This window comes from Hippopotamus amphibius, chromosome 16 (genome assembly GCF_030028045.1).
Source record: "Hippopotamus amphibius kiboko isolate mHipAmp2 chromosome 16, mHipAmp2.hap2, whole genome shotgun sequence".
NCBI lineage: Eukaryota > Metazoa > Chordata > Mammalia > Artiodactyla > Hippopotamidae > Hippopotamus > Hippopotamus amphibius.
In genome coordinates, this window is record NC_080201.1 from 7,025,340 (window position 1) to 7,053,054 (window position 27,715).

The 27,715-nt window shown below is 42.7% G+C and overlaps 1 protein-coding gene across 3 annotated transcripts in view; it reads right to left on the minus strand.

The window, feature by feature from the left end:
* GAN (gigaxonin) overlaps positions 1 to 27,715 on the minus strand; it is a 68,635-nt gene that overhangs the window by 3,509 nt on the left and 37,411 nt on the right. Inside the window, exons 8-11 of one of the 3 annotated variants that reach the window (XR_009049701.1) lie at positions 26,509 to 26,645; positions 26,122 to 26,250; positions 12,964 to 13,073; positions 8,169 to 12,876 (exon numbers count right to left, since the gene is read on the minus strand). Coding sequence is in view for 1 of the 3 variants with exons in the window: in XM_057712132.1 (XP_057568115.1) it covers positions 12,695 to 12,876; positions 12,964 to 13,073; positions 26,122 to 26,250; positions 26,509 to 26,645 (558 nt within the window). In the remaining 2 variants the exon portion in view is untranslated. Of the gene's footprint in view, positions 1 to 312; positions 13,074 to 26,121; positions 26,251 to 26,508; positions 26,646 to 27,715 lie in introns of those variants that run through there. The other 2 variants (XM_057712132.1, XR_009049702.1) reach the window with 2 other exon arrangements.

The following is a 27,715-nucleotide window of genomic DNA, read 5'->3' on the forward strand; positions in this document are numbered from 1 at the left end:
TATCAAGATCCTCTATACCTCATAAGTGTAATTTCTTTCTTTCTTCTAAGGAAAGTAAATTTGAAACTGTCTTCTGGGGGAGTCAGAACGGAGACTTATTCTGATAGGTGATGGGAGACACCAAGGCAATGACTGCGGACTATGGTGAAGGCATGTATCTTACACCATAAGCCAGGACCCAGGGAGCTGACACCCAAGCCATTAAAGATGTGGCGTAAAAAAGACAATATTCCATTCAGAAGTCAAGCCAAGCTGTACCGACAGCGGTAATTCAGCGGGAACCACTGTAAAAATCAGGACCAGTTACAATGCCTTCCCCATCAAATTGTTTTATTAGGTTAATTAAACAGCTTAAAGACAACTCGTTTGTTCGGTACCCTTCTAGAAAATATTTCAAGTTTTAAATGAACTTCCAATACATAAAACAAAATTACTTTACCATAGACAAATTTCAGGTCAAAATACAACACTCTGTTTCTGTTTTCTTACAGTTATAAAATCCAGTCAATACAAACTACATAAAAAAGATAAAACACTTTCACTGATCCTTGGTACAAGAGAACAGCACAATTGCAGTATGTTCCCAAAGCACAAATCCTGTGCTCGTGAAACGGGATGACCCCGTAGTTACCCCACAAAAAACCAAAGCAGGTAAACAAAGTGCGTGCTACTGAATTTAAGGAAGTTAACATAGCCTCTTTGCATCAGTATTACTTGTAAACCATAAAGCAACTTTGTAAGAAAGGTTACTAATTCAAAATCACTTCAACTTCACTAAAAGTTCATACCAGCAACGGAACAGAAAATTACTCCACAGGACAAAGGAATTCACTTGGACCACAGGATGTTCAAGACGTGACGTTTCAATGAAATTACATTAGCACAATTTCTCTGCTATCCTACTGAATTCAGGGAGGATAATTCTACAAGTTGCAACTTCCCGGTACTTGAAATACTTTGAACTTTCCAAAGAATGTCCTTCGTCTAGCTTATGCATATTTCATTGCAAATCTCTGTTTTTCTCAGTGGTAGGTCTTTCTTTAAAGACCAACTTATCGCACACAACGTAACCTCATCTGAATACACGTCTAAGTAGACTGCTCAACTTGGAATCTTACCAGATGATAAAAGCTGCAGGACTTAAATTAAAAACTCTTCCCTATGTACCATGTCAGACAATATAGATATGTTAATTAAACAAAGATCTGAGTTTAAAAGGATGAATTTTGATCTAGTATTTTGGGAATTTGGTATTCATGGACTTTGCGTTATGGTATTAAAAGCATCAAAACGACAAAGCAAGGGTGTGCTGAAAACTGGTTCTTGACCAGCGTGACTGTCACATATGGCGGCTGGTACCACGCAGGCAACCAGCCAACAGGAGTGTCGCTGGCTGTTCTGCCGGACCAGGCCCCACTGTGAAGACCAGCCTTGAGCCTGGGAGAGTCAAACTGGATTTATGGCCCTGTTTCAAGGAATTCCCTTGGTGGTCTTCTCTCACAGCGGAAGACTGGGATCAGTGAGAGAAAATGAATGAATCCACACGTTTAGAATGAGTGATGGATGGACCCCATTCACAGACAGGTACGCGTATCTCTGTCCCCAGGAACACACAGTGAGAAAATGAAGTCTGCCAGAGCCTGCGTGAGGTGCTTCTACAGTAGCTTCTGATGAGCATGGGAGGGAAGGGGTGGAGGAGGGAGGTGCTTTTGTTAAATCCACTGATCACCCCCAGGTCTGCTGACGCAACTGCAGAACGGGCTGGGATGGGTGTTCAAAAGTTCTGCCGAAAATGTGATTATTTTTCCATGGTCGCCACAATTCACAAGTGGTGTGATTCAAAACAAAACAAGTATCGCTATGTCACTGGTGACTTGGAGGGGTATAGGAATGAGGAACCGAACAAAAGCTGTGTTACAGATGAGTCAAAGTGAAAAGAATCCCATCAGCAGAAAAAGCCACTGATATTTAATTAAGCAAGTGTTGCTAAACAGCCTGTGCTTTTCTCAACTAAAGGCCACTTGAGACATTTCCCACCATAAAATCATCTACCCTGTGGAACCTGGCTGATCTCTGTCATGCAGAACTTGAATTTTGAGGTCCCCTGTAGGAAAACAATGCCATAAACTCACCGACACTGAAAGTTTGTTTTTAAGCTGATGATACCCTTTTGCCCCACGTACCAGATCCTAGGTAATTTTTTATAAAGCATAGACTCAAATTCAATGAGCATACGCTTAGGTTAACAACAATACATCTATTTTCTGGAGTTTCTTCTGAGGCAAAAATTCCTTTTGAAAACAATATGAAAAGATGGTCTCTCTCTTACTGTAAATGAGGAATTCTGATTTCTGACCCTATTCATAAGTTGGAATGCAGTGTGTTTTTCATCAGAGCTAAACGAGAGAAAAGGACAACACGGGGCCCGCACGGTGCCTGCGGGCTGGGTGCTGAGGTAGTACGTGTGGCATCTGGGGCCCCTTCTGACTCAGAGAGGAGCCCCGAGAACCTCCAGGGCAGGCGTGGAAGGTGGGGCCAACCCGGACCCCAGGGAGGCTGTTCTAGTCTAGTTGCTTCAGGAGCCGCAGAGACGCACTTGGCCGTGTCTTGGTGGGGGGAGGTGGAGGAGGGGGCGAGGCTCTGGGCCCCAAAGTTCTCACACGAAAGGAGAAGAGCAGTGCAAACGCTGGCAGCTGCCCGGCCTGGGTGACCGGTCTGGCTCTCTGACAGCGGAAAGTGCTGGTCACAAAGGCCAGGTCGGGGGCTCCCGAAGAATGACTTTTTGACACATGTTTTTAGGCAAATGGTCTGGGGAACCAGAAGAGCGGCCCCCTCTTTTGCGGGGGGCTGCTCACAATTCAAGCAGTTAAAAAAAAAATGCTGGGAGAGGTCATGGGATGAGAACAGACTGCCAAGAAACATATGTAAACAAGGGTACACTTAAGAACACAACCAAAATCACCTCCTTCCCCCGTGACTGAAGTTCCTCAACTGGCCCAGGAAGAAAGGCCAACTGCAGGAAGGGCCTGTGTCCTCCTCAGAGATCCCACCCTCAGTCCGTGCAGGCACAGGGAGGCACAGGGAGGGAAAGGAACCGTGGTCCAAACAAAGGGTTTTTAATGAGTGCAGGTAACCAACGGGATGAGAAGACACACCGGGAAACAACGTGGACGGCTCCCTCCCACGGGCCCGGACCTGGACTTGGGCGTCCATCCCAAGTCCTGCTCGGTCCCTGTGCTCTGGGCAGGTGGGGTCAGGAAGAGACACACAGGGGGAGTGGCCCCCCCACCCCCAGAACTGGGAGGAAGACCGCGGGGGCTTTCATAGAAGAGTAAGAGACAGAACCCAAGATGAGGCAGGTCCTCCGGAAAAGCTCCTCAAGAGCCGACAAAGAACCCATCAGCAAGGGACCCATTCCTGGAGCTGGAAGGGGTCGCCGACCCAACTCTCCCCAGGACACAGTTCCCTCGACAGCATCCCGGGCCACGGGTCACCCAGGCCCTGCTTAAAAGAGTCTGATTTTTACTTATCAGCGTCCTTAAGTCTGCAGAGGTGCTGAGGGATTTAGAACAAAGAGTATATAAACAGTAAGAATCATTGTTCAGTTGACAACATGGTTTTAGGGAAATCTCCAGAAGCGGGTCTACTTCTGAAGGTTCTGCTGAAGCCGGCTGCAGTCGTGGGATGGTGAGTGGGTGGTGGGGAGAGAGGACAGAGGGGAGGGAGGACAGGAGAGAGCACACGTCAGGAGGAACAAAGTCCCTTTTCCTCAAAACTAATGTAAAAGCTAAAGTACAAATGTTACTCTTCCCCCTTTTTTACTAAACTGCTCACAGAACCGTTTGTCTGCAAGAAGCTTTGGCGTCTGTGACAACATCCTGGCACCGTGCAAGACTCGCCTGGCTGACACTGTCACACCCACTAGCCACAGCTGCTGGGGGCATTCTTGGGGTGATCCTCAGAGCTGAGCACTGAGAACCACAGGAGGCACGCATTTTATCATGAGGTAACTCTAGAAAGTTCTAACAGTGACAGAAACATTCTGCCTCTACCGTTCCCACCTGTTGGCCTGGGCGAGGTGCTCTGGGCCCCGCGCATTTGCTCCTTCTAAAGCCCCCACAGCTGGCCGGAGCCTGGGGCCTCCAGAGATTCTTGCTACACTTCCTTAATGCCCTGTCACCTTGGCTGTCATCCTCTGGGTGGCCTCCCAGACTCTGGTGCCCGGAACCGGCAGCTCAGTCGGTTCCCTGGGCCTATCAATGCAGCACGCGGACGGAGCAGACTTCCTCTTCAGACTACCAGCCCCCCAAACAGACAAGGGCACTATTTTTTTAAACAGCTGGCTTATGTTCAAATTATCAATGGTGCCCCCTCCGCCCTCCCCCCCACTTTCTTCTTTCCCTTACATTTGGGAACGATCTTCTCTGAACCTGGACATAATACTATGCTTAGCTGTGTTATTAGGATGCAAAAAAAGCACTAACACCCAACACTTTCCTCTGCCGTCTACATTTTTGTACAAGTCCCTAATGAAAACGTTAAAAACACACACTGCTAGGTTACCCCCATCCATGCTGACACAAGGGCTTGCTCTTATCAACACTGCCCGGGCATTTCTTAGTCCTTTTAAACCTATTTCTACTTCCTTTTCTCAATCACAAAAATATCAAGAATGACTTTATCAAATGTCTTACTGAAATCAAGATAAGCTGGGTATGTCACGCACCACTGAATGCACCAGTCCATAATCTGAACTGGAAAAGAAGTGATTTTATAAAAGGATTAAGTCGCTCACTGTCGGCAGCACTTTGTTAAATAACCCTTCTGTATCTGAAAGTACAGAAGTTCTAAACACACACACACACACACACACACACACACACACACACACGCACGCACACACACACACGTAACAAAGTTTGTTTGTTTTTAGGTTCCGCACAACATCCCAATTCAGAAAGCATAGTTTAGGTATACTGATCTCAAACAGGGATCCAGAAAACATCCAGTTTATTTGACTAATATAGGCTGCTACCTTTGACAGTTTAGGGAAAAAAAGAAAAATTCAACTTCGGGAGAGAGTTTTAAATATTATTAGAGTACTTCATTAGGCAAACCCTAATAAATAAGGGATATTTATAACCACTCTAAAAATTCTAAACACGTATTTCTGGGCAGTTTCCACTGTCTAGAATTAAATTTAGAAGAAGAGTGGTGTCAGGGACCTAGAGAATAAAGAATTTTGTAAGTGCAAATATACACTCACTCGTGTACCGTGGTGGCAGACATGAGAACGAAGAAAGCACTAAGGCTGGGGACACTGAGCGAGGGGCGGTAGCTGAGACCATCCGTGACTTGGCGTGACTCGAGGCCGAGACGGCTGGCAAGAGCAGCTGAGCTTCCAACCACCCCATCTGTGTGCAAGGCACCAAGTTCTCACCTTCCTTACTCCACTGACTCCTCACAGCAACCCCAGCAGGTAAAAACCCATCATCTCTTCCTATGGGGTAAAGGGTTTCCAAGCTCACGAAGCAGTCGGAGGTCAGTATCTTCAAACCCACATGCCTCCGGCCCCAAAGCCCACACGTGCTCACAACCACTGGGTTCAAGTGGGACAGTACAGGGAATGTTTCCAGATATTTTTCTCAAAATAATTACAATAAGAAAGCTTGGGGCATTAGAGGGGAGAGCCTTGGTTCTCTTAGAAACCACCTAAGGGAATGCCTCATGGCCAACAGCTCGATCCACCCGAGGAGAACTTTGCCAGAGCTGTCCTGTCAGGAGCAAGCCCTTTAGTCCAAAAAAGCACAAGTACAACCATTAAATCTTATTAATGCACAGGGACAGTTACGCTTTTAGATTCTACCTGGTATGTAAATTATTCCCAGAACGCTAGGTTTTTAGGGACAGGCATAATTCTTTCTGGCCATGAGGGGTCCTGGGTTATTCCTGTAAGAAATCACCCCCAGAAGGGAAGCAGTGTCTACAAGGACTGATGGGCCCCTGCAGCTCTCCCTAACTCACCAGCCAGGCAGGCTGACAGATGCCAGGGAGGACAGTACCCACACACGCCCTGTACAGATGACACGTACAGGAGGGACATTCCACTGACATGCAAAACAGATCCGATCACTCGTGATTTTAAGTATAATGCGATTCTATGTTGTTTGGTCAACTCAGCCCTACACTTTCAGAGTTTCATTTTAAAACCCCGGGTTATCAGAACTAAAGGAGAGGATGAATTTCGTGATGAGCCCTATACTTTCATCAAAATTAAGATTCCTGGGAAACAAATTCATGAAAATACACTTAACAGACCCTTAAACTGCTCCCAATAGCACCTTATAGAATATGAAAAACAGTAGCCCCAAGCATCTAAATCCCAAACACTGGGTCACGTTACAGACAGATGGGTTTGCCTGTCTGATCTGAATGAGGATGGCAAGGAAGCCCTCTATTTTACACAGTGGTGGCGTTAAACATACTACTTTTCTACATTATGAAAACATCGCCTTGTAAAGACTCTTTAAAGTTCAAGTTGAGTTTCAAGTAATCACTTCGCAGCAGCTCTAGGAGAATTATTGTTCCTCCTGATTAAAAGTGCCTATTAAAAAAAAAAAGGAGTAAAATGGAAACTACGCCTTAGAGAATTGTATTCCTCAAGGCCGCTTACTGCTTGCTTCCAGGCTTTTGTTAAAGGACAGAATGTGTTGAATTCTTCTAAACTGGCAGGGGCTCAAGCATAACACTACATAATGAGGTAGCCGAGAACAGTCTTTCCTATCAACACGAAGAACAAGGGGATAAGTGCCTGCGTAACTCTCATCCAATTAAGCAGGAAACACGATAAAGCAAACTACCTATGTAGTCATCTTTGAACCAAGTTCCTCGGTTTAACGTGAAAAAATTTGACCCAAGGTTCTAAGCTACACCTTGTGTATAGTTGGTAAGTGAGAGGAATAAAAATAAGGTACTTGAAAACCTGTACTGAAATGCTCAAAATGAAGTTCTAATAAATATAATCCACCAACCAGAAAGAAAGACGAACCCACAGCCACTTGGGAGCTGAACTGTTGGACGTGGCCACTTATTTACTTGGGTCGCAGGAAGTGGCTGAGCTTTCTCTGCGTCATCTTATGCAGCGTGTACCCAGACTCTGTGGGTTGTCATCCCTCCTACCTGCGCCTTCTCTAATTCAAATCACAGTGATTTAAGAATTTACGACAACTCTGTTGGGCCACGAGGACGTCAATTTAAAAAAAAAAAATTCTAATCAGCCCAAATTTCAGTTGAGTAGTAATGTTAAAAGATTAGTTTTTACTTCAACATGAAAAAGAAAAGAGAAGGCAACAGACATTTCTCACTAGATAATTATGCAATGTTATTAGATATTTGATTTCATAAGAAAGGGAAGGAGTTTAAAAATCCATTCACTTAGAGAATCTCAATGATAGAATTGAATAAGAACTAACTTTCCTAAATGGTACGCATCAGACCAAAGAATACACAGTTACATCTGTGCTCTCATATTGCAACGAGACAAAGGTGAGATATGTTTAAAATTAAAATAATAGAATTACCTCTGAAAAAAATACAAGAAATTCAGAAGTTTTACTAGCTGGTTTGCCAAAAAAAATAGAGGAAGTCTCCAGTTGAACACCAGTGGGACTTCAGTGCCAGCAGGCAGGACTAACTCACCTGAGTTCACGTTCTCCTCAAATGTGGGCAAGTGGGTCCTTCCTCACCCTTGTACCATAAACTTCTATCATTTCTGAACCAGCTATAAGGAATAGTTCAGGGATTACTAGAAAGCTAGCAAAATGCTTTCCTCAACATTCTAAGACACAATATCTTTCCCCTCACTTATTACATGCGGTAGGAAAGGGAAGGATAAGCGAAGCTTTGGCTTTTAAAAGTAAAAACAGCTTCTCTCTCAAACACAAACACTTGTGACTTCTGTTCTTAGGACTTTAGTAAATTCTTAGTAAATTTCCCTTAGATAACTGACACAGAAAACCAAAGCTCTTTTAGTTTATATTTGTGCAACTTGCAAAGGATATGTTTGGGGGTTAAAAATACTCGTATGCCAAGAAAATGAAGTGATATTCCAACAGCCTGAACAGTGAAATACTCCAAAGACTGGATTCCGCTTTTTGGTTTCTACTCACATCTGAAGCGGGGAATGAAGCTCTATCTACTGGGCTTCCAAGGCTGCTTTCTGTCCACTGGAGAGCACTGCACCCACCACAGAGATGTGAGGATCAAAGCAGTATGTTCTGGAAGAGATTTTGAGCCCCATATAAAAAGCAGTGAACAAAACCCAACATTAAATGTGATAAACATTATTAGGTGTACTGAGCACAGGGCCTCAAAAATCCTCCAGAACGTATGGAGACCACAGAGTTGCGCATCACGTAAGTCAGGCACTTTGCATTTTTCATTCTGTACTGGTTTCCTGCTCTGTATTATGAGGCCGGCCTATCTGTATACAAAGTTTCTCAATTAAAATCTCATTTCAAAGTAAGTCCCTTTCAATCCCATGAAGCACGTCATTTGGATCGCAAGGACACTATATTCATGGGTCATTTATTGACTACTTACTGTGCGCCAAGCACTAGGATTAGCAGAAGACTAAGGCAGGGTCCCCGCCCACAAGGAGTTTTACAATCTAGAGAGAGGGCAGGCTTTCATCTGCCTCACTGTGAAGCCCCCCATAAACCCAAGCAGGATTCTGAGTAGGTGCTCATTCGACACTGCTGATTAAACCTAGGACGGGCTTTTCTGCTCCAGCGGGAGTCTCTTCTCTCACGGCTCCAGGGGCGGCCCCTGAACCACAGCAGCCTTGCCCTGCCCTGCCCTTCCCTTCCACTGGGTGCTCTGAAAGGGGTTTTCAGCATTTTCAAAACTGATGTGGTGAAAGTGCCACCTCATTCTTTCCCCAGATAATTACGTGTCTTCACCTGACCACAGGCAGCCTCCTCCTGAATCAAGAAAGCTAACCGTCTGGAAGGTAACACTGCAGTGTTTGTAATGTTCCTTGGAAAACTTTCGGGGATCCCTGGTTGGGAGCAATGAAGTGGGAAGGCACCAAACAGAACTCCAATGGACCAAAGCAGCTAACACGTTTCTCTACAAACCTAACTTGCTACCCTGAGTAACTGCAGTGCCACAGCAAAGGAGCCCTGTCTTTACCACGTCAATACAAAGGCTGTCTCTCCCGTGCATTGTCTAGGGAGCTCCCCACTCATAAGTGACAATATGGCACTTCCAAAGCATCACTGAAAAAAGTGCCATCATTAAAGTGGTGGTGCAAGATAACAGAACACTTCAAGACTAACAATATGCTGTACAACATCCCCCAAGTACTCTTTTTCGGTTGTCGCACAACTTGAAAAATGCCTACTGTTGGCTAGCAACTCCTCACAGCAGTGAAAGAAACAACGAATTTAGAAATTTCTTAGGCCAAATCTTTATAGCATACCAACCAGGAGTTGGTAAACACTGTTTTTAACATGCTAAAGAAAAGAAATGCAAACGCCAAGTAAAGCTTATTACCAACTACAAATACATCAATATACACACTCAACATGAGTTTAACACAGTAGTATAAACTGAAGGGCCACAGGCTCAAGAATTTATCTGAAGCACCAGGAGACAATAATACGTGTCGTTTGGAACGACAATTCCAAAAGTAAACATACACAAACAGACTTACCAAGTCACATCACACACACACACACACACACTCTCTCACACACTCTCTCTCTCACACTTTTACATCTCACAGGATATAAGCACTATCACACAAAAAAATTTAAAACTTCATTTTAAATTAAACAGTTAAATCTTTAAAAAAAAATATGTATTTGGATGAGTTAAACAAAGAAACAAACTTACTTTAGACCGTAGCCTAGAAGAAATCCTTTAAATATTCACTTACTCTAACCTGAGACAACTTTCCTTCTGTTGGCGGGATAATGAAAATAAATTGCACTTCCCCCAAAGATATTGTATTTAAAATGTAAAGATCTATCTTTAGCCACTAATTCCAATATACACCTGGTAAAAGTGCCTTATGGAAAAAGAAGTATCAAAAATTTACCGAGAAAGGATATTTCAAGGCATAAGTGGATGGTTAAAACACAAACCTATGTGAAATGAGTTAAAATTTATTTCACAATACTAAAGTAACTGTAATTTACAAAAAAGTCATGACTACTTTTGAATATAATAAAATTAAACACATCCCTACACTTCAACATAGTGTTTTTGTATTTATATATAATAAAATAACAGTTTGGCACTTAGCAGCTTTTGTTGGTTATTGCATCCCATATTATGTGGCAAATTTATTTTAAAAAATGTTACCTAATTCCTGCAGCTACAGTGTCAATGAACTGAGTTAAAAAAAAAAAAAAAAAAAAAGAACTACTTTTATAACATGAATTGACCAAGTCACGCAGGTACTGATAATATTGCAACAGGGACCCATTCACTCCTAAACAATGAACTGTCTCCTTGGAGAGGCCTGGAGTAGCCTGGGAAGGACTTTAAACTTCAGAAGTTAAAGAAAAGAGAACTGCTGACTGTCACGGCTTTAACAGGACATCAGTCACCACTTTAATGTACCTCAGTTATGGCTTCTGAAGGCCGAGGTTCTGTTCTATATGGGACGTTTTACTAAAGAAAATCCACTCTTTCAGCAATTTATTTCCTCTAAAACTAACATCTAGTTGTACAAAGAAAGTTTTCTTTCTTTGCAGTGACCATGCAGTTGCTTTGATTAAAAGACATCCAGAGTATCCTGGGGAAAGCCTGCAGACAACAGCTGACTGGTTCAGGGGACAAAGCAAAGAGACTGGCTTTGCCTTAACGCGTCAAATCTGTGTTATGTGAGTGGGTGGCAAACCTGGCCCAGTGCCTCTGAAAGAGAAAATAAAAACTCTGCACCTTCTTTTACCCATGCCTTCTGCCAGGGTGCAGACTTCATGTGCACCATAACATTCTTTAGAACCCCACAGGCAAGGCTGCTCAGCGCCTTTTCTAGCATTGGATTGACTTCCAACGGGTACAAGAAGAAAACTACAGCTAGGTACCCCCTGTACTGTTCCTGGGTGGGAAAACACAAGCAATGTTTCCTGTGCATGGGACAAGCATACAAACATTCCAGGTAGGAAGTTTCTAGAAGAAATTCCTATTCTCAGATTTACAACCAAAGGATACATTTTTACATTTATTAATCATTAAGATTAAATGCTGCTTCTTACAGCCATATACTAAGGGGGGGGTGTGAAGCTGTAGAAAACAATTAGAAATGAGGAGCTCTATATTAAATTCATTAGAAATCTGATATTGCATAAAATTCAAATGATGAAGTCATCAAGCACTTTGAAGTCCCTGGTTTCATACTAAGGTGGTATAATTCGAATGGAAAACAAAATATCTTACAAGTTAAGTGCCACTAATAACAGACCTTCTCCCCCCATGGGAAGTGGGGTCAAGTGGGTCGACAAGGGAGTGAGAGAGAGGAAAGGAGGAAAGCATTAATTTGCTCTACTATGAACAGAATGAAATTAAGTTGAGGTAGTTTATTCTACCAGCCAAACTTTACTTGTAATTTGTCTGAAACTCATACTAGTGAACGGCGTTGAGAAAATTCTGCTACAAAGATTAGATTCTGAACATGGATTCGCATTCTAAGACATGTTTTCAAATCGTAGACAGTAGTAAATAAAACTGTGTGCTTTCAGACAGATTATTTTTAAAAGTTTTTGATCCCTATATATTTTCTCTGGACCATTTTTTTCTTTTTTCTTTTTGGTCATAGCAGACCTTTATTATTTGTCTGACTCAAGTCTTTCTTTCATAAAATCTCCTACTCACTAATATCCTCATATTTATAAAGGGTTCTAGTTGTTTGGAAAGGAAGAAGGGCAGGGGCTGAGATCCATTACAACCCCAGAAACGACGGCGCGAGGCATCTTCAGCTGAGTTGACGCAGAAGTTGGCAGCTTCCTTTAGAGTCACAGGAGGGCTGCCACCTGACTCCTTAACGTACTGACTCTTTAGATCACTAAGATAGGATGTCATGAGAGAGAAATTTTATCTTAGTTTCAATTCACCATGACTTAGTTTAAAAAAAGATTCTTAGGACAGAGAACTAGCAGTAAGTGGAGACTAACTGGCATTGAGTCCAGTCTAACATTTTAGGCACAGACCTTAAACTGACGGGCAGAGTTAGGCATAGTATCTCCTTCCAAGTGCAGGGGAAAAGCAATCCTGCTATGTTTGGATATGTGGATTTGCATATACGGGTGTTTGTTAACCAAAGCCAGGTACTCGAACACAGCAGTCAGTCAGACGTGAGTTCCCTGCGGGGAACATGCACCTTAGTAGCTCAACTTCCAAAATTTACACGATACGGATCCCCACCTCCCTTTCCCTCTGACGTGGACTAGCCCCGGTTGGTCTCCGGACACATCTACTGGAGGAACGGATTCCTCCTCAGTAGTTTTTCAGCAGTTACGTGTTCTCCCGGAGGAGAGCTGAAGCCCCGGCTTCTAAGCGTTAGAAAACCACCCGCGTTACCGCACGGAGGCCGGCACAGAGCAAGGGTCGCCCGCCCTCTCTGTCCCCTCGCAGAGCGCCGCATCCCGGCGCCCGGTCAGGAGCTCGGCTTCTGCGCGGCGTCCCGTCAAGGTGAGTGCACGCGGATGCGGAACAGGCCCTGCTGGAGCTGCAGGCGGAACAGCTTGCAATTCGCGATACGTAAGGCTGCACAGCCGGTGCGGCGGAGGTCGGAGGGCAGGAGGGGCTTGGTGTGGTGCCAGGTTCCCGTGCTCCTTTTGAACTCGCGCACGTAGTCGTAATTGGTACCTGCGCCGGGAGAATAAGCAGAGGTGACACACCGTGCCTCGGCATCACCGGGAAACAGCTCCGACGAGATCACGGTAACATTCTGACCTGTGTCCAGATCGCCGATGACGTAGATACTGGCTCCTATGGGGACAGCTCCGTACACAAAAGAGGAGCTGGCCGGGATGCATAAATTCTGGTCATTAAGATAGATCCACCTGAAAACAAACAGAGGGACAGAGTGAAGGAGGTCAAAGGGTGGCCGCAACACCTAGGTGGGCTGAGATGACAAAACTTGGTGAGCCAACAGGAGGAGGCACGACCCCCACGCCCCTCTTCCAGGGAAACACATTTCCTTCCTGCCACTGAAGATGCAGTTGCGTCTGCTCCAGAATGTGGCCCACCTCGAATCACTCAGAGTAGGCACTATTTAATCTGACGCTTTCACTCAGCACAGTGTTTCTGAGACTCATCCGTGCTGTGGCTTCATCATCTCATTTCCTGTTATTTAAGTAGGATTCCATTGCCCGGTATGGCAGAATTTGTTAACCATTCACCTGTTCAGGTTCATGTGGGCAGCCTCCAGTGTCTGGCTATTGTGAGTGAAGCTATTTTGGACATAAGAGGGCAAAGCTCTTTTGTGGGCTTGTGTTATGGAATTGCTTGGTTGTGTGGTTAAAGGTATATTTTCTTTGATAAGAAAATGCCACACTGTTTTCCAAGGTGTTGTGCCATTCTGCATTCCAATGAGCAACATGTGAAGACTCCAACTGCTGGGTACTACTGCCAGCTCGGGTACCGTTGGTCCTTCTCATTTTAGCCCTATGAGTGGTGGGCTTTTCCCTGAAGACCAGTGATGCTGAGCATCTCTGCACCTGCTTACTGGACAATTTCTGCACCTATTTTTGTGAAATGTCTGCTCAGAGATCTGCTCATTTTTCAAATTGGGTTTTCTGTCTTCTTATTGAATTTTAAGATTCTTTTTATTTTTATGGATACAAGTCCTTTGTTGGATTCATGTATCACAAATCCTTTCCCCAGCACGTAGACTGTCTTTTCATTATCTTAATGGGGACTTCTAAGAACAGAGGTTTTTAATTTTGATGAATTCTAGTGTCTCCTGTTTTTCTTTCTCTAGTTCATGTTTTCTATGTCCTTCCAGGAAATCTTTGCCTACTCCAAAGTTGCAGAGGTTTTTTTAAATTTAAATTTCTGGAAATTTTATTGTTTCCGTTTCACATTTAGGTCTTATGATACATTTCAAGTTAACGTTTGTGTATGGTATGAGGTATAAGAAAGTCCTTTTTCTTCCCCTTACAGATATCTAGTCGTTCCAACATCACTTCCTGAAAAGACATTTCTTTCCCCACTAAATTGCATTGGCACTTCTGTTGAAAATCAATTTAATAACCACTAAAAGGAGCCAGGGCTCCATGCAGAAGCGGCTGATTCCACAGCAGAAAATATGAGATGAGTCTGGATCGTCTTGTGCTGCTACCCTGGAAGAGCTTAAAAAAGGATGAGGTGTGTCAGAAGGACACGAGAGCCAACATGCAGTAGCCCCCGATGGCCACGGCTGGAACAACTGGAGCCACACAATCAATAGTGAGTCCTGGACGGGTAACTCGTAAATATCCATGAGTCCATACTGATATAAATAAATGACTGAATACATTAAAAAAAAATAGGGAGGGGGGCAGATCATTACAGTATTCCAGCTGAAGAAGGTAGAAGGAATGAGGGAAGTAGAGAAACCGCCATTAGGCAAATGCCACAGTTATAACCACTGCAAGGCCAGTCCACCCGTGGTGCTCAGTGAGTGGTGAAAGCTTAAGGAGAAATAGTATATTCGCATTTTCTCAAGTTATTTCTTCCAAGATATTCATTAATTACAAAGGGAGAAACAGTGACTTTACAGTGGGAAAATGCAACAGATGCCACCTTAACCAAGTCCTCGCGATTAGCAGATCAGTAACGAGACATGCTGACACTGCTGTCTCTAACTCGGGGCAGAGAAGGGCCCAGCAGCACTTCTGTGGGGTTCCTGCCCCGAACACGCAGCCTCAGCCTCATCACGAGACCTCATGAGACAAACCGAGATGAAGAGATATCCTAGTAAAAAACAGACCCATAACCCTCAAGGGTATCAAGGTCATGAAAGATGAGGAAACCCTGGGGAACCGTCAAGATTAAAGGAGACGAAAGAAACACAACTGAAAGCCATGTCAGGTCCTGGATCGGATTCCGGGGCAGAGGGAAAAAGGTATTAGTGAACGAGCTGGTGAGATGTCAATAAAGTCTGTAGCTTAGTTAATAATACTGTACCTATGTGAGTATCTTGGCTTTGATGTACTATGGCATGTAAGATGTTAACACTGGGAGAAGCTGGGTGAATGGCTTATGGGAACTCTGACTATTTTTGCTCCTTTTCTACAAGTCTAAAATTATTCCAAAATAAAAGGGGTGTTTTGCTTTAAAACAAAAACAAAAACAAAAACAAATGACTCTGCTATGTAATAATGTTTACTTAAGGTAATCTGACCAAACAATTTCCCTTCAATAGCTAAAGGCATAGCCAGGTCAGAGCAGACCTCAGTCAGACCTTGGAAATGTATCTAAACTCTTCAGCACCACCAGCGTCTGGGCTTCCACTCACTACTGGAGCACGAAGATGCCCTGGCACTGTGCCACCAAGTGTCCGAGAACCCACAGGCTAAGGTCTACAGCATCTTGATAGTTAAATACAAATGTAAAATTATTTCACTAAGAACATCACTTTCATTTCAATGAGCACTCTTCCCAGACTGTTACAAAGCAGTAGCTTCCATGTTTTGGATCCCGAGAAACACAGAAGCAGGGTGATTTGTCCGAGATCATGGAACAACGCAGAAGCAAAGCTGCCATAAAGCTACCATATTCCTGAGTACCTTTACCTAACATCTGGCTCCTCTAACATCTGAAAGTTGATTGGAATCAAGCAGTTTGCTGGGACTGGGAATACGGTTTGGCCCCCACCTCTGAGATGCCTCTAATAAATAGGAAAAGGGAAAAATCTAAGAGCTCTCACTGCAAAGTGAAAATGGGAACCTGAACAGGCCTTTGAAAGAAAAAGTTTGAAAAATGTCAAATACAGTAACTGGTTTACTCATATTTTATGTCTTCAAGGCTAACTATAAATAACTGAATCGCGACACAAATTCTTCCCAGGTCCTGAGTCAAACAAAGCTGCTAAGTATACCCCTGCCCTGTCTGCAGCTGAGCCACCCCCGGCATGATCCTGCTGCAGAGGCACGTGACCCTTCCAGCAAGCCCATCAACAGGGCCACACGCACGCCCACAAGGGAGCTGGCACTTCTGCATGAAGACATACACGACTAGATTATCTACTGAAAGAACACATCAGAATACACGGGCATTTCTGAGTAATTCTGCAGAGCTGAGAATTCAACGTAATCCCTCCCTGGAATAATTCAACAAAGCTGAAGAAATTGGTCTATGTAGACCATCTACCAAATTTGGTCCCACGCAGATCAAATCAATGATTTAGAGTTTCTGGGTTTCAGAAAAATAATCCTCACTGATCTATTTTATATGACGCTGAGGCTTCAAATTACATAAAATGTGAGACGTTAACTGGATCATGTATTTAGCTGCTGTTTTTAAAAATGGCACAAATGGCATGTAGTTTTGCATTTCTTTCTCTACGAATTATCACCTTGTTGACCTTGGACAACTGAGCTAACCCCGTCTCTCTTTCCTCATTTGTAAGGTGGGGACACCATCACCAAGCTCAGGTGACTGCTGAGGATGAAATGCACCAGCCAATGTAAAGTACTCCACACAGTGTCTAGTACATGGCAGGCATCGTGAAGTAGCAGTAGCTTTTGTAACGGACAAGGCAATATCATGCCTTTACTACACTGTTCTCAAGCATGGTTTTCTCAGGACTTGGAGGCTACAATGATGTGTCCTCTTGTAACTCAGAATTAAGAATCCCCTTCCCTCAAAGGAAACTTTAAAATAGGGCGAGCTTCAGAGAGAGCAGAGTAGGAGGGGAAAGACAAGCACGGTGAGAAGGAGAGAGGGAGGGGAGAGGGAGAGGAGAGGACGGGGGGAAGGGAGAGGGAGCTTCAGTGAGGGCTGGGCTGGGCCTCCCACAAGGAGCAGCTAGGAACTCTAGACAAAATACAAAGGACAACTGCCTGAGGGCTCTGAAGACTGAGCAGAAGCAGGCAGATTTGGGAAAGAAGTTGAAAGTTGAACAAGCACCCACATGGAATGAGTTTCCAGTTCCTTGGTAGCACCGTCTGAAGGCAGCCTGGGGCTGGCAGCTCTAGGGAGCAAAAGCCCTAGAGAAAACCCTGCCATCTTTCTGGCCACCAGAATCAGTAGAACCTTTTGGGGCAACAAGGCTCACTAAAGTGTGCGGGGGTCTCAGAAAGATGGGAGGTACAGAGGAGCCCCTAAACTGACAGGCATTCACCCGTCTCACATCTGACTCACACTGGACCCACGGATGCTTGCACCTGAAGCTCCATGAGTCTAAACAAGTCCACTGCCTGCTAAACGCCCAGCGCAACTCTCTGAAGCAGCACAAGAGACCTCAGGGCCTCAGCTGTGTCACTTTCACAACGCCCCGGACGCAAGCCACAATTACTCAACAAAGGAGCCAGAAAAATGAAAACCCCTTCTCGAGGAAATAAAGAATCAACAGATGCCAGCTCTGAGATGACTCAGATGCTGGGATTATCTACCAGGCAGGGACTTGAACACAGCCAGCATAACGATGCTTAGCGAGGGAAAGGAAAACACGCTGATGATGAAAAGATAGGAGACTGTAGCAGAGAAATTTAAAAAATCTAACATGCTACCTGAAGAAGCTAGAAAAGGAAGAATAAAGCCAAAGTAAGTAAAAGGAAGGAAACAATATAGACAAGAGGAGAAACCACTGAAACAGAAAACACACAGTGGAGAAAATGAACATCAATGTGTAGATGGTTCCTTGAGAAGATAAGCGCAGTCCTAGGCTTTGTCAACAGAGGGCGCTGGCGAGACTGCAAGGCTGGGTAGAGGAAAGGGCTTCTTCCCTGGTGTTGGTGGCCTTTTCCTTCCTCCAGCTGCTCTGCTGCCTCCAGTGTGCAGGAGACCCAGAGGGGCTCACCCTCAGGGAAGTCCTCTGCCAGCCAGCAGGCAGCTTCCCGTGCCCCAGCTCCGGCCCCGGCACCCCAGGGCTCTGCCATGTCTGGGACCATGGCACCTCCTCCTCCACAGAGGTGGATCCCAGCCTTGCAGGGTGGGAGGACTATTCCCAGTCTGGTTCTTCCTGGGGCACTTTCCTTCAATCCTAAAGGCTGTAGTTGCACTTCTTTCATCGGCTATTTCTGCATTCATCAGAGTCCCCTCTTACCTGTTAGCAGCTAACTACTCTTACTAGTGAATAATTATGTACATTAAATCTCCCCTGTAGATTATCAGGGTGGTTTCTGTCCCCTGATTGGACGATAAGCAAAGTATATTTGGTCAGGAGTGAGGTTCATCTCCCATCCTCTTGCTCACGTGTCTTACCAAGCATCTGTAGTACATGTTACTTGCTAATCATCAGATCCAAACAGTACAGTGGTCAACGGGGCAGACCGATACAATGTTTTAAATGGCATACCAAGGTGATCAGAATCTCTGGGGACTAATAATATATGGCACACGGCACAACTAACAGTCCTGAGCCCACACTGCACAGGGGTGCTACTGGTCCTGCCAGGTTCATGAAACGGCTGCTGGTGGTCCTTGCCAATGGGTGTAAAGAGAAAAAAATCAGCTAAGGCAGCAGCAGCAGCAGCAGCAGCACACCAAGGCCAGGGACTGTGCTGCATAAAGATACCACCTGTGGGACTGAGTTTCCCATGAGACTGAGTCTGTGATCAGCCTAACTACCTGCTGAAGTTTATGAAAGTTCACAGTTATTTTCCAAAATCCACCTGACTTTTCTACTTTTTCTAAGTGAAGTAAGTGGGGATATGACAGATGGCACCACTGTTGCATTTTCAAGTCTTTGATGGTGGCACTAATGTCTGCACATTCCTCAGGGTGCAGTACTGCTTCTGGTTTTCTATCTTGGCAGGGAAGGAAAGTTCCGGTGAGTTCCACTTAACCCTTGCTTACCATAATGGTCCCTTACCCACAGGTCAGAGAACCATAGGGGGTTTGGCCAGTGGTCAAAGATGTCTACCCAATATATATTCATGCATTAAAAGACAAAACCTTCAAATCTTGACTTCAAAGCATAGCTAACATGATTTATCTATAAAAACAAAAGGGAGAAAGGAACTTCTCTAAGTGGGAAACATAAAAGAAGAAAAGGACCTACAAAAACAAAAACAAAACAATTAAGAAAATGGTAATAGGAACATACATATCGACAATTACCTGGAATGTAAATGGACTAAATGCACCAAGCAAAAGACACAGACTGGCTGAGTGGATACAAAAACAAGACCCATACATATGCTGTCTAGAAGAGACCCACTTCAGACCTAGGGACACATACAGACTGAAAGTGAGGGGATGGAAAAAGATATTCCATGCAAATGGAAATCAAAAGAAAGCTGGAGTAGCGATACTCATGTCAGATAAAATAGACTTTAAAAAATGTTACAAGGGACAAGAAAAGACACTACATAATGATCAAGGGATCAATCCAAGAACAGGAGATAACAATTATAAATATATATGCACCCAATATAGGAGCACCTCAATACACAAGGCAAATACTAACAACTGTAAAAGAGGAAATCGACAGTAATGCAATAATAGTGGGGGACTTTAACACCCCACGTACACCAGTGGACAGATCATCCAAACAGAAAATTAATAAGGAAACACGAGCTTTAAATGATACAATAAGCCAGCTAGATTTAATAGATATCTACAGGACATTTAACAGATATCTATAGGACAAAAACAGCAGATTACACTTTCTTATCAAGTGCACATGGAACATTCTCCAAGATAGATCATATTTTGGGTCACAAACCAAGTCTTGGTAAACTTAAGAAAACTGAAATCATATCAAGCATCTTTTCCGACCACAACACTATGAGATTAGAATTCAATTACAGGAAAAAAACTGTAAAAAACACAAACACATGGAGGCTAAACAGTAGGCTACTAAATAACCAAGAGATCACTGAAGAAATTAAAGAGGAAATAAAAAAATACATAGAGACAAATGACAATGAAAACACAACGATCCAAAACCTATGGGATGCAGCAAAGGCAGTTCTAAGAGGGAAGTTTATAGCAATACAATCCTACCTCAAGAAACAAGAAAAATCCCAAATAAACAATCTAACCTTACACCTAAAGAAACTAGAGAAAGAAGAGCAAACAAAACCCAAAGTGAGTAGACAGAGAGAAATCATAAAGATCAGAGCAGAAATAAAGGAAATAGAAACAAAACAATAGAAAAAAATCAATAAAACTAAAAGCTGGTTCTTTGAGAAGATAAATAAAATTGATAAACCTCTAGCGAGATTCATCAAGAAAAAGAGGGAGAGGACGCAAATCAATAAAATTAGAATTGAAACAAGAGAAGTTACAACGGACACCATAGAAATAAAAAGCACCATAGAGAATACTACAAGCAACTATATGCCAATAAAATGGACAACCTGGATGAAATGGACAGATTCTTAGAAAGGTATAACCTTCCAAGACTGAATCAGAAAGAAATAGAAAGAAAATATGAACAGACCAATCAGAAGTAATGAAATTGAAACTGTAATTAAAAATCTTCCAACAAACAAAAGTCCAGGACCAGATGGATTCACAGGTGAATTTTATCAAACATTTAGAGAAGAGCTAACACCCACTCTTCTCAAACTCTTCCAAAAAATTTCAGAGGAAGGAACACTCCCAAACTCATTCTATGAGGCCACCATCACCCTGATACCAAAACCAGACAAAGATACTACAAAAAAAGAAAATTACAGACCAATATCACTGATGAATTTAGATGCAAAACTCCTCAACAAAATACTAGCTAACAGAATCCAACAACACATTAAAAGGGTCATACACCATGATCAAGTGGGGTCTGTCCCTGGAATGCAAGGATTCTTCAATATATGCAAATCAATCAATGTGATACACCATATTAACAAATTGAAGGATAAAAATCACATGATCATCTCAACAGATGCAGAAAAAGCTTTTGACAAAATTCAACACCCATTTATGATAAAAACTCTCCAAAAGGTGGGCATAGAGGGAACCTACCTCAACATAATAAAGGCCATATATGACAAACCCACAGCAAACATCATTCTCAATGGTGAAAAACTGCAAGCATTCCCTCTGAGATCAGGAATAAGCAAGGATGTCCACTCTCTCCACTACTATTCAACATAGTTTTGGAAGTCCTTGCCACAGCAATCAGAGAAGAAAAAGAAATAAAAGGAATCCCAATTGGAAAAGAAGTCAAACTCTCACTGTTTGCAGATGACATGATACTATATATAGAAAATCATAAAGATGCCACCAGAAAACTACTTGAGCTAATCAATGAATCTGGCAAAGCTGCAGGATACAAAATTAACACACAGAAATCTCTTGCATTTCTATATACTAACAATGAAAGATCAGAAAGAGAAATTAAGGAAACAATCCCATCTACCATTGCAACAAAAAGAATAAAATACCTAGGAATAAATCTAACTAAGGAGGTAAAAGACCTGTACTCAGAAAACTACAGGACACTAATGAAAGAAATCAAAGACAACACAAACAGATGGAGAGATACACCATGTTCTTGGATTGGAAGAATCAACATTGGGAAAATGACTATATTACCCAAAACAATCCACAGATTCAATGCAATCCCTATCAAATTACCGATGGCATTTTTTACAGGACTAGAACAAAAAATCCTAAAATTTGTATGGAGACACAAAAGACCCCGAATAGCCAAAGCAATTCTTGAGGGAAAAAAACAGAGCTGGAGGAATCAGACTCCCTGACTTCAGACTATACTACCAAGCTACAGTAATGAAGACAATATGGTACTGGCACAAAAACGGAAATACAGATGAATGGGACAGAATAGAAAGCCCAGAGATAAACTATGGTCAACTAATCTATGACAAAGGAGGCAAGGATATACAATGGAGGAAAGGCAGCCTCTTCAATAAGTGGTGCTGGGAAAACTGGACAGCTACGTGTAAAAGAATGAAATTAGAACACTCCCTAACACCATACACAAAAATAAACTCCAAATGGATTAAAGACCTAAATGTAAGGCCAGACCCTATAAAACTCCTAGAGGAAAACACAGGAAGAACACTCTTTAACGTAAATCACAGCAAGATCTTTTCTGACCCACCTCCCAGAGTAATGGAAATAAAAACAAAAATAAGTAAGTGGGACCTAATGAAACTTCAAAGCTTCTGCACAGCAAAGGAAAGTATAAGCAAGACGAAAAGACAACCCTCAGAATGGGAGAAAATATTTGCAAACGAATCAACAGACAGAGGATTAATCTCCAAAATATATAAACAGTTCATCCAGCTCAATATCAAAAAAACAAACAACCCAATCAAAAAATGGGCAGAAGACCTAAATAGGCATTTCTCCAAAGAAGACATACGGATGGCCAAGAGGCACATGCAAAGCTGCTCAACATCACTAATTATTAGAGAAATGCAAATCAAAACTACAATGAGGTATTACCTCACACCGGTTAGAATGGGCATCATCAGAAAATCGACAAACAGTAAATGCTGGAGAGGGTGTGGAGAAAAGGGAACGCTCTTGCACTGTTGGTGGGAATGTAAATTGATATAGCCACTATGGAGAACAGTATGGAGGTTTCTAGAAAAACTAAAAACAGATTTACCATATGACCCAGCAATCTCACTATTGGGCATATACCCAGAATGTTCACTGCAGCACTATTTACAACAGCCAGGACATGGAAGCAACCTAAATGCCCATCAACAGATGAATGGATAAAGAAGATGTGGTACATATATACAATGGAATATTACTCAGCTGTAAAAAGGAACAAAATTGGGACATTTGTAGACACATGGATGGGCCTAGAGACTGTCATACAGAGTGAAGTGAGTCAGAAAGAGAAAAACAAATATCGCATATTAACACATATGTGCAGAATATAGAAAAATGGTACAAATCAACCAGTTTGCAAGGCAGAAACAGAGACACAGATGTAGAGAACAAATATATGGACACCAAGTGGGGAAAGCGGGGGGGGGGGGGTGGGGGTGGAGGGAGGAGTTGGGAGGGAATGAATTGGGAGATTGGGATTGCCATACATACATTACTAATAAGGAAAAAAACATCAAATTGTACACTTTAAATATATGCAGTTTATTATATGTCAACTGTATCTCAATAAAAGTTCTTAAAGAAAAAACAAACAAAACAAAAAGGGGAAGGCATCTGGGCTGAGCAAATGCACAGAGGCAATAAAACACAGGATGATTATATGAAGTGAGCGGGAGGACAGAACCTGTGAAAGGAAGAAAGTGAAAAAGGCTGAACATTTTTATCAATCTCAGATCATGGAGGACCCTAAGCAGGAGGCTAAATACTACTATTTTTACTTGGTAAGCAATGGGGAAATAGGAAGAGTTTCCATCAGAATGAAATGACCAAAGTCAAATTAATTTTTCAAAAGCACAAGTAGGTGAACAGTATTAGACAGACTGGTTAGAAGGGCAATGATACTGCACGTATAAAAGAGTGAACTCACTGGAGTCGGGGCAGAGAAATAAAGGTGGGTGTGTATGAAAAATACTATAAAGTTTAAAAAAAAAGACTTGGCAACTCATGAGACGTGACACATAAGAGAGAATCAAAGATGACCTTTTTTTGAGTACAGACCACTAGGAGGATGGTAGTACTAGTTAAAGAACAGAGATGAAAGGAACAGAAATAGATATAGTGTCTTTCTGGATATATGAAGTTGTTGCTGTGACTTGGTATAAATAATGGCAATTTTTCTTGTGTGTGTGTGCTTTCCTTCAGTTTTGCTTTTTAGTCAGAAACACAGAAAATAGTAAGATATGGCATTTTTCCAGGAAAGTTTTAACCTAAAAATAGGGAACAAAGACAGGAAAGAGGAGATTACTTAAAAACAATAAATGGTCTCTAATACAATGCAGGTTGCTCATCTGGCAACAGTTTCCAGAGTATGCAAATATCACACACTTGGAAACATCTGATCTTTAAAGAAATAAACTACTTACAGGTGTTTTTTTCTTTCTATAGATATTTATGGGAAAGCTTATATTTTTAAGGCAATATTGTGTGGTAGCTGAAAAGGCGGACTCTTGGGGTCAGAACGCTCAAGTTCAAATTCCAGCTCTGCCACCTGCTACCTGTGTGTTTTGGGGGGCACATTACTTAACCTCTCTGTGTTTTGGTTTCCTCTTATGCAAGACAGGAATAAAAAAAACCTATATCTCAGAGGGTTGTTTTGAAGAGTAAATGAGTTACATGAGTTAATACGTGGCAATTAGTAGTATACGTGTGTTTAGTGTTATTAAACAAGAATACTATATATTGACAACAGAAATTAAGCTTTCTTCATTCTATTTGTGAACCAACATTGGTGAGCTTGAATATAAGCCAACTAAAGATATATGAGTTTTATTTGGAAGTGCTTTTAAATATCAAGGAAGAAGCAATACTTTTATGTTTAACAATTGTGAACTGAAAGCAAGTAATACACATATCTAAAGCTTATCGACTATAAATATGAGACAACCTGATAGACATCTAAAGGTTCTAATAATTGATAGTATATCAAGTTCTGACTGAAAACTTTACAGCCGGATTTAAGTCCTATACAATCAAAATAGGCATAGAAAATGGTAAAACCATAAGCAACGTTGATTACTCAGCAAGCAAGTTACAGCTCTCCAGCTCACACCGTCCAAACAGTAATTCAGTCACTATGAGAAAAGCTTATATCAATATTTTATCAGAAACCAAAAGTACTGACGACTGCTTGTTCACAGGTTGGGCAGACCATCTTGAGATTCATTTGAGCAGGAAATCAATATACTACTTCATACCTTGAACAGTCAGCCCTCACAGTAACATACTGTGGAAGAGAAGTGTAGGAAAGTCTTTGAAACTCTGCCCCCCCACCCCTACCATAGCAAGCATTCTCAAATCGCTGTCACACTTTGTCTAGTAAATTTTCCTAAGATTGTCCACCCCCACTAATTGAAGGTGGGAAAAGGCTATGCAAATATCCTAAATATAAAATACACTAATAGTTAGGTAACATTTATACATGTTTCTAAAATCTTGGCAACTGCTCATTGCGTGCCTGAATCTAAAATAACATGAACTTAAACGTTCTATTCCGGCACCCCCTTCTGGTGAACGGTTGAAATGCTTTCACAAGATTCATTTCAGCACGGCAATTTCCCTGCAGGACTTGAACATACTGCTGCAATAAAAATACTGTTTGGCGGTCACAACAATAAAACGTGTCCGAGGAGGGCAGCGAGGGGGTTGGAAGAATGCTGCCTCCTCTACAAGATGCACATGGCAGCCTGCCAGATGTTTAAGAATCTCTGACACCGCATTTATCGAGTGTCTGACACGGGCCAGGTATGATGCCAGAAGGTAGAACCCAAAGCTGGGTTGGAACTTGTCCTGAAGGAGCTTCAGTGAACAATCACGACCCGAGAAAGACACGTGGGATCACAGACTGAGGAGCCTCACTCAGACTGGGGGACGTGAGAAGGCTTTCTCTGGGTGGCGATAATTAAGCAGGGTTTTGGAAGAGGCCAAATTAACTGGATACACGTGGGGGGGGGAAATTTTAGGCAAAAGGAATAGTCCAAAAGCACAGAGCTAGACAATCACACCATGTTTGGAGGAAAAAGGTCACTCAGTGGGACTCAAGGGAAGCATCTGGGTTGAATCGCAGCAGAAAGAGTAGACACCGGGCATATCACAAAAGGCCGTATCTGCCAAGTTAAGGAGCTTAAACTTTCTCCTAAAAGCTATCAGAAGTGTCAACGTCTGGTCTACATTTTAGAGACATTTTATATGGCTTTCCTATGAGTTACCAAGACTTCTGCAGTCACTGAATAAATAATAGTATGCATTAGACATAAATAGACAAATTCAATGAAATAATTTGAAAACGAAACTAAACAAAGCTAAACCCATGCCTCTGAAAGCAGAAAGAAAAAGTTGCAGAAGCTACATGAAACCAGTCATAAATACCTTTTAAACTCATCGTGGTAGAATTCCGACTTGCAGGTTACCATCTCGCCCCCCTGGATGTCCTCGCGACTTCTGACTCCCCCAAATACATACAGCTCCATGGCGACTCCACAGGCCACCGCTCCGAACCTGAAAGGCCACACAGGGCACACTAGGTATTGGGTTCACAACTTATGACCTGACTCCCTAGCTCCTCTTACACCTGCTTTAGCTGTGCGACATTCGATGTTGCACGAACACGTGGGTCTTCCTTTTTCAGGAAATGCATTGTTCATTTAATGTTATGTAAACCAAATGCCAAGTCAAATAAAAGATGAGTTGGAAAGAAGGGAAAAGCAAAAACCAGGTGAAGGGGGCTCTGCACAGTCCTTATCCAGGTTCTCTCACCTTCTCTCCTTCAGGGGACAGATAGCCGTCCACTGCTGGGTCCGCGGGTCATAACATTCCACAGACTCGAAGAGTTTTCCATACGATCCTCCACCCATGGCATAGATTTTCTTTCTCATAGCTGCATAGCAGCCAATCTGAAAGGAGAAAGCAATGGGGGGGGGGGGGGGAGGCACAACATTTATTATTAAAATTAGATAAGTAAGTATCAGCCAGGCTGGAGAGCACTGGGAGATATTTGGAAAAGGATTTGACTTCTAACAGTAAGACTATGTATGGTGCCTTCCAATATTACCACAGAGACTTTTAAAAATGGAAGAGCAAGGTAATACACATACTGTTAATCCTCAGAAAAGGATTAACTCCATCTAACACTCTTCCACTAAGTGAGATAAGGAAATAATCCTAATTTTAAAAGAGGCTTTCCAGGCTCTCTGTTCTCACCACTATTTGAAGAGTCCAAGATGTAGATTCCAGGGAGCAAGATGGCATTCAATTCCTGCCCCCAGTCGGTTGAAAGGGCACGGATCGTGAGAGATCATATTACGAGTAAATCCCAGTACCTGAGGTATAAAATACCTAGCGTGCTGGACAAGGCTTTGGCCTAATGATGAAACTCCTGCCTCCAGCAGGGAACAGAAACATAGACCAAGTTCTAAACAGCTAACGTGAGCCATTTGTTTTCACTCTACTCAGTAAGCAAGGGCAGCTCTTCACCTGTGGATTAATGTTTCTCCCTAATCCTGCATGATGGTTAAGAAAACAGGTTTGGATAATCCAAAAAGATACATGTACCCCAATGTTCACTGCAGCACTGTTTACAACAGCCAGGACAGGGAAGCGACCTAAATGCCCAGCAACAGAGGAATGGATAAAGAAGATGTGGCACATATATACAATGGAATATTACTTAGCCATAAAAAGTTATTCGTAGTGAGGTGGATGGACCTAGAGTCTGTCATACAGAGCGAAGTAAGTCAGTAAGAGAAAAACAAATACCATATGCTAACACAAATGTATGGAATCTAAAAAAATGGTACTGATGAACCCAGTGAGAGGGCAAGAATAAAGATGCAGATGTAGAGAAGGGACTTGAGGACACAGTGTGGGGGGTGAAGGGGTAGCTGGGACGAAGTGAGAGAGTAGCACTGACATATATACACTATCAAATGTAAAATAGATAGCTAGTGGGAAGCTGCTGCATGAC